At 34.7% G+C, this 12199-nt stretch overlaps 1 protein-coding gene across 1 annotated transcript; it reads right to left on the minus strand.

Annotated features, from left to right (window-relative positions):
* Nucleotides 1-489: 489 nt before the first annotated feature.
* On the minus strand, nucleotides 490-6497 carry LOC120253476. The gene is made up of 3 exons (XM_039261811.1): nucleotides 6453-6497; nucleotides 3546-3761; nucleotides 490-790 (listed from the first exon to the last, which is right to left on the minus strand). Exons 1-3 carry the CDS (start codon nucleotides 6495-6497, stop codon nucleotides 716-718), a joined length of 336 nt encoding a protein of 111 aa, XP_039117745.1. The 3' UTR covers nucleotides 490-715.
* Between the last annotated feature and the right edge of the window lie 5702 nt (nucleotides 6498-12199).

Consider the following 12199-nt stretch of genomic DNA (forward strand, 5'->3'; position numbering starts at 1 on the left):
TTATACATATTTATATCATAACTTCCCCAGGTGTCCAGGATGGCCTGAAGCGCTTGATGAAAAGATCTTTTTGGTGGAACATGAATCTTAATGGAATAACAGTTGATTAGACAGTAAATTCTGGGTTGAGTTCCATTTGTGATAATCATTTGATTGTAATTGATTGGATATTATGGACATTATCCATCTTGTATTTATTGCTGATGTAAAGCCACTATCTAACAGAGTAAAGGAAGTGAAAACAAGATCACAATTTTTTCAAAAACCAATACTGTATTAATCAGGCACCAGTTTCTCATAACAAATAACTTTAACAAATACAACCCTAAGCACAAAACTTAAAACTAATTTGCAAAAATTATATTAAATTTTAGAGAGCCTAATAATCTGTGTGTGTGTGTGTTGTGTTCAAGAAGCAAATAACTAGTTCAATGACGAACAAAGTGGCCATTAAACAAGCTCTAATACTACTGCAAAAAGCCATAGAGATACAGCTGAATATTCAAGAAGATTATGATTAATTAAAAAAAAAAAACTTGGGGCCATCAATTTTTGAAACAGTTTGAAGTCAGGGGAATAGTCTTTCCAAGTACAAAATGTATAAACAAAGGTATTGCATCATCCATCCATCCCAAACTTATTGTTTAACAGATGCAGGCAACTTATAGAATGTAGGATCATGAAAAGCTAATACCATGACAAGGTGCCATAAAACTCAGTAATCCTTTTTACCAAAGTTATCACACCAGAGCTGGGAAGGAATAGGGCGAACCGGGTAATGAGGCCGTTGCTGAAAGGCAAAAAATTAATGAAAAGAAAACAGTGAGATTCTGGAATTATAGATTGAATTACTATGTAGATTTAAGATCCAATAACATATATAGAAATCATAGAGGTACGAGCAAAATCTTATAAATGGTTTGTACGATCTCATTTGCAGTCACCATAAAAATGGAATATGCATGTGTTATGTGAGTTACTAACAGGTACTAATTCACGACATGCTTCCAACAAAACCATTGAGGAGGCTTCAATGGCAAAAGTTTATTTCAAGCTTAAGTAATCAAAGTTGAAACAAATATGTCAACAGAAGAAAAGTTATCATGGTTTTAGGTACTCATTTCTAAAAATTTCAGCCCACATATTCTGTGATGTAACAGGAATCCAAAATAGAAAAACTGTACAAGTGACAAACTTTGATTTAGTGAGGGGAAGTGAAAAGCTAACAGACAGTTCAGGAGAACAATAAGCGTTTTCAATAGCACTAGTCATGCATAACTACATGGGATCTCCAGCTGCAAATGCACAATTATCATAAGTTGAAGGATTTCGAGTGACCTAACTGTATCACTGTTACCACAGTCCATAGTCAACTATTACAACCAAAATAATTGGCATGTGATTTCCATTGGCTAAATAATTATTGGAACTAGTCATGAATAATCAAAAAGAGGTATATTCTTTTTATTTATAACTATTACTTTTTTCTTGTCTAAACTTTCTGATAAAAAGGAATTAACACTGTCATCGTCAAACACATGAACTTCAGTCTTAAAATTTGTAACCAGATCTGGTCATTGTCATGCATTACAAGGCTTTTCCCAAACAATAAATGGAACCAGCAGTAAAGATATCATGAAAGGTAAAAGGCATTGGTACTCTAGGAAAAAATATCACTATAGTCACGGTTCTTGAAAGACCAATTAAAACCTATAAGGGTAATTATTGATGAAGAATAAAAAAGTGAACGATTCTCCATGTTTAGAGTCTTAAGACTCTTTCCTATTAAAGTGGAACAAATAGATTTATTCTTGGTCAGCTGACACTAGATCTACAATCTGGGAGAAACAATCCTTTTTCCCATATTCAACTTGGCAAGTTAACAAAATCCAACTTTTCAAAGTTTCATATCAGGCCGAAAAATGTTCACTTTCATGCATGAGACCCCTTTGAAATGAATCCCGGAAAGTTTTTTGGCAAATAGAAGTAATGGCTGACATAGGCTGCAAAGATATTGAACTATTTGAAAATAATTTGCTTATGTTAAGATCAAGCCCTAACTAAGGTTCCAATGCATAATGCTGAGCTTGAACATGTTTCTGAATTGTTGGAGCTTGGAACATTTACACTCGTTTCAGGATAATTTTTAAATACAAAATTCTTTTCTTAAAAAAAGGAGATAGCTTATGTAACAAGTTCCTCTCTCATAAAAGTTAAGTCACGGGTTTGTTCGAGTTCAACTATTAGTTAAACACCAATTATAGAGTTATTTCAATTGATTTGAGCCCTACAGCTCAATCAGAGCTAAATCTGTGGTTCATACCTCTTACACAACAAAATGGTTATGCAACCGCTCAAGTTTGGGTCTAAACGGAACCAACCCAAGCTTGAATTGGTATTCAGGTAATTAGATACATGGGCCATTTTTTTTTTCTTGATAAAATAGAGCAGTCAAACCCAACTTTCCCTCATTTGACAGAAATGGGATTTGACACTAATTTCCCAGTTCCTTCACCCCAATGAAAACACAAATTGTAACCACAAATTGTAAAACTAACTAAAAATCAAGCACAAAGATACTGATCACTCAAACTCATGCCCTTTTAACGCTAGCTGTGCAAAATATGCAAAGAAAATTTTGCAAATGCACGACAACACAAATATGGAATCTGCACAAATAGGATGATCTCATAATAAAACTTTTGCAACTTATTCTACTTTTTTGTAAGAATGGAGAAAAGGTAAGAAAAGATCCGAGATACATTGGATCACATGAAAGCATATGAAATTTTGCACTCATGTACTCCAAAATCAAATTATTCTTTGAATAAATAAGAATACTCAATAAACAGGAACAACTAATACTTCTTGATTGGTCAGGTCAAACAAATTATAGCTAGTATCTATTAGCATCTCTTGAAGCTAAAAGCTCCATCCAACAAGCAAAAGTGGTGATGCAAAACTAGGAAGTAGTCGCATGAAATGTGAATGAATCCACAAGAAACCAAGATACATATGCACTTAAGACATGGAAAATTTAAAAAGATGAAATCAGTAGGCAATAGAGCTCTGTATAACTTACAAAATAAAAAAGAAAAAAAAAATTCTTAAAAATAATAGCAAATCCTAACTATTCAAATACACTTAACACCTAGAAAAATCTAAATACATGAACTTGAAGGTTTAAGCAATCTCTAAAACCAGGGATTATAAACAAAAATAACTTTGACCTCAGGATGCTTATGTTACCCTAATCCGGATTCACAATTCTCATGCACTCCAAATGGATTCAGCATAGAAGATTACTATGAAAAATAACACAATCACTGCTCAGTCATACCAAATCCTCAATCTTTCTCACTAAAAGCCGGTAAATGACTGAGTTTCTCTTCCATAAAAATGATAAATTCCAAGAAACCAATGCATAAAAAACAAAACTACAATCTTTGACCTAGAAATCAACTACAATCATGCATGGAAACAAGATCGGATCAAAAGGAAAAGAAAAGAAAATGCAAACACGAGTGAAATTAGGAGGGTAAGACCTCGAGCTCGGCTGATTTCTTGGCGATAGGGATGCAAATGAGAAAGATGCCAAACATGGCGATGGCGGTGTTGCGCTTCCAGTGCTTAGGGCGACAGTAGGGGCCGCCGGTCATGCTCCACACCTTGGCCCTGAAATCCTCTCCATGGTGCGCGTGATCTCCTCCCTCCGCCCATGGCCGCAAACTCTCTCTCTCTCTCTCTCTCTCTCGATCGAACTGAGATCAAATGCGAAGCCTTTTTGAAGGAAAAAGAAAGAGATGGGCCGGTTGGGGACTAGGCCCAACAGCTACTAAATTTACAACGGATTGGATACTACTTTTTTTAGTTCTTTTTATTTATTTAAAAATGTGTTCCATTAGTCCAGAAGTAAATGATGGTCATATTTTTAGAAAAGTAAAAAGACCAAAAATATCATGCTTTTTAGAAAAGCAGAGGACTAAATGGCCACACTTTGAAAAATCCTCCACATATCCGTCGAGTTCATTAGATGACAAATATGACTGATGTTTTGCTCCTAGACTAATCGAGACGCTTTTAGAAAAAAAGACAATAAAAAAAGGCATAAGTAGAGGACTAAATAGGTATATTTTGAAAAGTAGAGAGTATCTGAATATTATTCCAAAAATTTATAATTATTTTGAATTTTAATTTTTGAGATAATTTATAGAAAATTATCAGAGGGTTGTGCAGAAAAATAATGGAGCTTAATATTTGGGGGTTTGATAATTTCGATAAATAACATTATTTATTTAGAGTCATCGATTGTATGAATTTATGTTTTTAGTTTTTTTCTATGAGGATGGATGTAGAAATATGAATTTAAATAAATTATAAATCATTAGAGAGGGATGCTATGTAAAAGTGTAAATCTATTTGTGAAAAGGACCCCAAGATCAAGATACAGGACTCCACAATATTGCAAGGGACTTTTTTTTTTGAGGAATTTTTAAAAAATTGCGGCTATTATGTGATGCAGAAAATTACTGGGTTGCATTTTATTTGTGAAATGGGTTTGAATTGGATAAAAGTATGTCGGCAATACAAGAAGCTTTTTAAACTATAATAATAGAGGTGTACTATTTCTTTTAAAGTATCTTAATTTTGTTTGATATCTGTTTAGCATTTGATACTACAGATTTAGTTTTTTCACTATCTACTCAACATTTGTAATAAAGTGCTTAATTTCCATATAATTAGGACTATTTGCTTAGGATTTGAAGCTACATGTTAAGTATTGACACTATGAGATATATTTTCAAATTTCCATACCCGTCAGTTAGAAATGGTTTTCTTGTTTGCTTCACCTAAACAGACCTTTCACAAGTCTCTATGTTCTGTATATTAGGCAGTCCCAGAACCATTCTTATCTGGCTCAATGTCTCAAACTCTGGGCATTAAGATTGCCAAATCTTAAATGCTATAGATATGAGTTCTCTTGGCTCTTGACTATCAAACCAAGGCTTTCTACACCTGATATCCCTAGAGGGAACTTGTTATTGGTTGTCTTTTATATTGTAACCACACTTTTGCCTAAGTTTTTATCAACAATTGAGCACACACTATCATCAAATGTAACTGCATAACCATAGCTTAATAACTCCCTGACACTGAGCAAGTTATGTGCCAAGTTTGGGACATATTGCACATTGAACAATAGTTTTACTTCTCCATGCGAGGTCTTAAATGCAACAGTGCCTTCACCTTCATTTCCTTATTGTCCCCTAACTTCACTATTTGATTGTGAGTTTCATCCAACCCCTTGAACAAGTCCCTTGCACCTGTCATATGATTTGAGCATCCACTGTCAACCAATGATATAGAATTTTTTTCATCTTTTGTGCCATGCTTGACCATAAAGAGGTTTGTGTTGGATAATAGACTGAAGGCTGACTTATGTGCATGGGTACTGTGGTCACGTGAAGCATGGTTTCCAAATCCAGAGAATTCTTAGCGGATCTACAGAAGGGTTTTTTTGTACATGGTATCACCACCATGCATTAATAGTTAAAGGCTGAAGTCACATTGTAAGTAAAAGAGTAATGGGTACAGTGATGGAGTATTATACTAGAAAGTTATGTCTATGTTACTGTTCTTACTGTTTGAGCATATGTAATGCTTTTGTTATGAATGCTAAGTTAGTGAAGTATGATGAAATAGCTTTCAGAACTCGTGTTCTTCATTCTAAGCTTAACATACCCACTCAACTCCCACTCTCACACATATAGAACACACTATAAATATTTAGAACAGTGGTATCAGAGCTTGTGTCTTGTTCCACTCTCGTGTGTTCGTGTTGCACCTCTTGTCTTGAAGTCTAAAGCTATAGGCATGGCTGGAAACGGACAACCCCCTTTGCCGATGTTCGATGGTGAAGATTACGGACCTTGGATCATCATGATGAGAACATTGTTTCATTCTCAAGACCTTTGGGACTTGGTTGAGAAGGGAATCCCATAAGGAGAGGATGAGGCAAGGATGAAGGAGCACAAGAAGAGAGATTCGAAGTAGGGGTGTAAATGATACACCTCTACTCGCAAGCTACTCGGGCTTAACTAGGTGAAATCTCGAACTTGGCTAGGTCATGATCGAGCAGAGCTCGAGCTCTAGTAGCTAGAGTAGTCTAGTGAGTCGAGTTCAAGTATCTAGATACTTGGCTAGAGTGCTCGCGAGCCTAATCGAGTAGTAACACACACACACACACACACACACACACACATATATAATATAATATAATATTTATTATATAATTACCATTATATCTTTTTAAAGTTAAAATATTAATATTTTTTAACCAAAAAAATTCTCTCATTCTCACTATTGAGAAATAGAACTGAGCCGCCCCTTTCACAAAAAAGCTAACCCTAATCGCCTGATTCATCCCCAATCCATCAACCCAGTTGGGTCACCTTCTCTGAATCTCCGATCCTAGTGGATGACTCGATAAATGCCATCACCGGTGAGGTGCCAAGCAAGGAGCGCATGCGACGATGACTTTTTAGTTCCTTTCTCTTTCCTCTCACGCTCTCTTTTTGTCTCTTTCTTTGTCTCCAGCCTTCTCGAGTTTGTCGGTGACATCAAAGGTGAGATCTTTTGTTCCCTTGTGATCTTTATCTCACTTTCTTCATCACCAGCTCATTCTCGCTTTGGATGTCGCACACCCTCATCTCATCCCATTCCAATGGATTTGTGGGATTCCACTATGCTTCACTGTCTTCTTTCAATCTTTTCATTCTATTTTTATTTTTTAAATTTGGGGCAGAAATTTAATCTCATCAATATATGGCTTACAGATGTTGCACTTTTGATATCGTCTCCTTGAAGCAAAAACCAATGACAATGAAGTTTATTTTAAATGTGAATGTGTGCACCTTAACTATAGTTAATAAAACTTGATTTTTCATTTGTTTTTTGAACATATAAGTTGTTTCTCAATCATACCAATTTATGTGTCCAAAGTAGTCTTTTTATGCTAAAAAAATAAACCCCAAAAAGTCTTAATTATTAATTATTTTTATTAGAAAAAGTCTTAATTATGTTCCACTGAAAAATTTTTGTAGTTAAAGTTTTTTTGTTGCATGGGTTGCTTGAAAAAAATATAAAGTCCATGTGTTTGATTGAAAAACATGAAGAGTATGCCTATTATTGAAAAACAATGATTCAATTTTTAACATGCTTCGTGCAACTCAATAAATGGCTTTTGTGTGTGTATGTATATATATCTTAATAATCAAACTAACAAACTTTATTATTCTTTCTATTTATTGATTTATTTTGCATTTATTTGTTTTATGTCATCCTAGTTCATGATTTATTAATTTATTTTGCATTAATTTGATTCAAACCATTTGCTTTTTATTTAAGGTAGTGCTTTTATTCTTTTTGGTGGTGCTTTCATGTGCATGAACAAATGGCTACAAATTAACAAGGTATTTTTTGTTTAATGTCATCACTAGTTTATTATTTATTTTTGCATTTATTTGGTTCAAACCGCTTTGCTTGTTTTTAAAAATTTAAGGTAGTGCTTTCATCCTTTGTGGTAGTGCTTTCATGTGCACAAACAAGTGGAGATTTGCAAAAAGGTTGTTGAGCTTGCCTAAAACAATAGGAGATTTGCACAAAAAGGTTGTACATCTTAACCATGCTTATTTTACTATTACATGTTTAATACAAAAAGGTTGATTTATTTATTTATTTGGTTCTTTATTGTGATAGGCAATATGTCATCAAGCACACCAAATTTCTCATCTACACCATTTCAGCCTGGAACGAATTCATCAACTAGTCGGGTTGTTTTGGAAGGTGATTTTTCAATGAGCAAACGTTTTGATGTTGATGATGACGGGAATGCGAATAAAAGCACGAATCCAAATGAAAATGATTGTGATGTTGTTGATCTTGGTGAGGAGGAAGGTCATGAGAAAAAAGGGCCAAGATTTCAAGTGTATGGTTGGAGTTTAAAGAAATTGATCTTCCCGATGGTTCTAAAAAAAGGAGAATACATTCATTGCAAGAGGAAGTTGGCTATAAATGCTAGCAAGAGTACAACTCAATTTAAAAAGGCACTTGTCAACTTGCATGAAGAGAAAAAAATTTATCAAAAATCAATCAAAGAAAGGATTTCTTTCCAAACTGCATAAGGAGCTAATGACTGATGTTGAAATGCAACTAGCTCTCATAAATGGCAAGTTTGACATGGCAAAAATGAGAGAAGCAATCAAGACATTGGATATTGATGCATGAGCATCCTTTTTCAGTAATGGAAGATGAAAGTTTTAATATGATGCAAAGATGTGGAATGCCTGAATGGGAAAAAATGTCACGGGTTACTATCAAGAAAGATTGTATGCAAGTTTATGAAGCCAAAAAAAAAATTGAAAACATTGCTCAAGAATTTTAGCAAGATAAGCTTGACAACAGATTTATAGAAGTCTAGCAATCAAAAGATTGAGTATATGGTCTTAACACCTCATTTTATTGATCGCAATTAGAGATTGCAAAAGCGTATTATCAATTTTGTTCGTCTTCCACCTCCTCGTCCTGGTGTTGAGATTGCCGATTATATCTTTAAGTGTTTGAAAGAGTGGGGAATTGAGAACAAGATTTTTACTATCTCTGTTGATAATGCTTCAAGCAATGATGTGGCAATTAGGATTCTTAAAGACACATTTTGAAGAGCTAAAAGGTTGCTTTGTGGAGGAAAGTTATTTCATGTTCGTTGTTGTGCACACATTCTTAATCTCATGGTACAAGATGGCATTTCTGAAATTAAAGGAATAATTGAAGATATTCATGAAAGTGTGAAGTTTATTAATCAATGTGAAGCAAGATTGAAGTCATTTTCTGATAATGTGCATCAACTACAATTGTCGGAGAGAAAAACTTATTCTTGATTGCAAGACACGTTACAATTCAACATTTGAAATACTATCAGCTTGTAATGAAATTTAAAGATGTTTTTTCCAATGTTCAAAGATCGGGAAACCTTTTATCAATATTGCCCATGCCCTCAAGATTGGGAAAAAGGTGTTGAAAATATGTGAGATTTTAGAAGTGTTCAATGCCATCACAAAAATTATTTCCGGTAGTGATTATCCAACTTCCAACTTGTTTCTCAATGAAGGCTAAATTTGATAAATATTGAGGGAATGCAATTTGCTCATGTCCGTGGCGCTCGCCTTGGATCCAAGATGCAAAATGAGGGTTGTTGATTTCACTTTTTTTCAAGGATGTATTCCGATAAAGAAGGAAGAGAAAATATTGCAAAAGTTCGAGAAGCTCTACATGAGATTTATGAAGAATATGTTCATGAATATCAACATGGCAATGAGCATAGTGGTGAAACTTTAATGCATAATAATGATGATGTAGGAAATAATGGCAAAGGCTCATTAGCTTGGTTTGAATTTTCGAGTTATGTGAAATCTATTGAAAAAGCCTCGCCACAATAGTTAGATTTGGATGCATACTTAGCTGAAGGTTGTTCTATTTTTGAAGGAGATCCTAATCAATTTAATGCTTTAGAATGGTGGAAGGGAAGTACTTTAAAATATCGCATCTTGTCTAGAATGGCTCGTGACATACTTGCTATTCCTATCACTACAGTGGCTTCAGACGTTACATTTAGTGCAGGAGGTAGAGTGATTGACACTTATCGTGTTTCATTGACTCTCGGTATAGTGCAAGCATTACTTTGTGGAATAGATTGGTGTCGAAATCTTCATGGAGTGAAAAAGAGAAACAAAGTGAGTTTATAATTGTTCTTGCTTTAATATAAGTTTTTTTATTTTTTTCATGGTTTTTTTCTTGCTTTTAATGTAATTTTTGACTATTCTTTTTTCACTTTGTATATATTAGAAAGAGAAGAAACCAATTGAGATTTCACTTGAAATACCTTGAAGCTCAAGTTTAAAATGGTATGAAGAATTATGTTTGCATGTAAGTAACATTTAAGTTTGTTCATCCTTAATTTTTATCATCAATGGTTAAAATGATTTGTTTTCTAATTACTCATTTGTAACTTTGTATAGGGTTGATGGAAACATTGGGCCAAACCCTCACATTCAAGAAAATATATTCTTGAGATGGTGGATGTTGATGGTGGATTGATTATTTTCTTATTATCTATGGACTTATTTGTTTGTTGTCAATGAGTTGTATTAGCACTTGTTTATTTTTAATTTGTTTTACTTGGACTTATTAACTATGGACTTACTTGTTTTATAATTGTTCTATTTGTTGTATTTTGTTTACGTATGAGTTCTATTTGTTTTTCACAATATTTTGAAATGTTGTTGTTTTAGTTGATGTTGCATTTGGTCAAATATGAATGTATTTGTTTATCTTTGAAAAATTAAAAAGAATGTTATTATTTTTAGTTCATGTATTTGGTCAAGAATGAATTGTGTTTGTTGTCTTTAAAAAAATTTTTAGAATGTGGTCATTTTTAGAATGGATGAAAAAAATAGATTTTCTATTTTTGATGAAAATCAAGGAAAAAAATATTGGAGCTCGAGCATAATGTTTATGATCATTTTCAACATTTTCGAGCTTAATCGAGCGAGTTCGATCAGCTCAAATTATGTATCGAGTCAAGCTCAAGCTATAAAATGAATACTTGGTCAAATTGTGAATAGAGGTAGCTGAGACAACGAAAGATGCGTGGGATCGTTTAAAACGACAGTATCAAGCAAACCCTAAGTTGACAGCAGTAAAGCTATAATTGCTGCATCCAGGGTTTGAAAATCTCAAGATCAAGAACAATAAGAGTGTCGAAGGCTTCATCACTCATGTTGGAGAGATGGTGAACCAAATGAAGAGGCTTGGAGACACTATCTCTGAAGCATGATGGCCAAGTTTAATTATGTAGTGACGGCGATAGAAGAGTCAAAGGACATTACTAAGCTAACCTTGGATGTTCTTACTAGATCCCTTCAAGCTCATAAAGCAAGATTGATCAGCTAAGCTGATTGAGTTGAGGAGAAAGTCCTTCTAGTGAAAGGAGAATCTTCTGCAGCTAAGGAGGGTGATCGAGCGCCATTGAGAGGTTGAGGGAAAGGTTCATTTAGAGGCTTTGGTCATGGGAGAAGCAGAGAGTGGAGAGTAGAATAGAAGCTTTTAAACAAAGTAGAGTGGCAGCTTTAGAAGTGGCATTCAAAGGTTACTTGTACAAAAAAATATGGGCACATCAAAGCCAATTGTTGGTTCAAGGAGAAACATGCAGATAAAGGTGTTTTTTAGTGGTTGAGGAGAAGGAGAAGGAGACTAGCAACATCTTCTTGGCTCATAGTGGAGGAGAGATGAGTGCAAGCTCATTTATATTACACAGTGACAGTGAGAAGCATGATGTAAACATGATGTAAACATGATGTGGATAATTGATAGTGGTTGCTCCAACCACATCACCAGAGTGAAAGAAATGTTTGAGACCCTAGATGAGTCTTAGAAGCATAGTGTGAGATTAGGAGATGACAAAGAGATCTCAGTGATGGGTCAAGGAACGATTGCCATTAAAGTCAGTGATGTTAGGACTCTTACATAATGTTCAGTACGTCCTTGGACTCACCCACAACCTCCATAGTGTGGTTCAACTACTTTCTTGTGGGTACGATGTGGTGCTTGAAGGTTGTGCATGCTCTATAGTTGAATGAAGCTCTGGCGAGACAGTGGTCAATGTAAAGATAACAGTCAATAACATATTTCCTTTGAGACTCATGGATGCATGGCTGGCCAACGTGGCTGCAGGAAAGTGCAATGATGCTATGATGTGGTATCAATGACTCGGGCATTTGAGCCACCAAAGCTTGAAGCTGTTGAAGTCAAAAGAAATGGTGACAAGGCTTCCAGTGATTGGAGAACTAGATTCCTGTGATGAATGAGTTTTCAGAAAACAAGCCGGAAGCGCATTCACCTATGATGCCGGAAGATCTCGAAAAGCTAGTGAACCATTGCAACGTGTCCACATGGACATTTGTAGACCAATACACATCGAATCTATAAGAGGCAATAGGTTCTTTCTTTTATTGGTGGATGATTATACACATATGGCATGGGTTTTCTTTCCTAGGTCAAAGGGAGAGGTTTTTGAAAAATTCTAGGTTTTTCAGTCAATGGTTGAATAAGAATCTGGGAGAAAACTCAAGATCTTGAGATTCGA

The sequence above is a fragment of the Dioscorea cayenensis genome, unplaced genomic scaffold, assembly GCF_009730915.1.
Source record: "Dioscorea cayenensis subsp. rotundata cultivar TDr96_F1 unplaced genomic scaffold, TDr96_F1_v2_PseudoChromosome.rev07_lg8_w22 25.fasta BLBR01000099.1, whole genome shotgun sequence".
Lineage (NCBI taxonomy): Eukaryota > Viridiplantae > Streptophyta > Magnoliopsida > Dioscoreales > Dioscoreaceae > Dioscorea > Dioscorea cayenensis.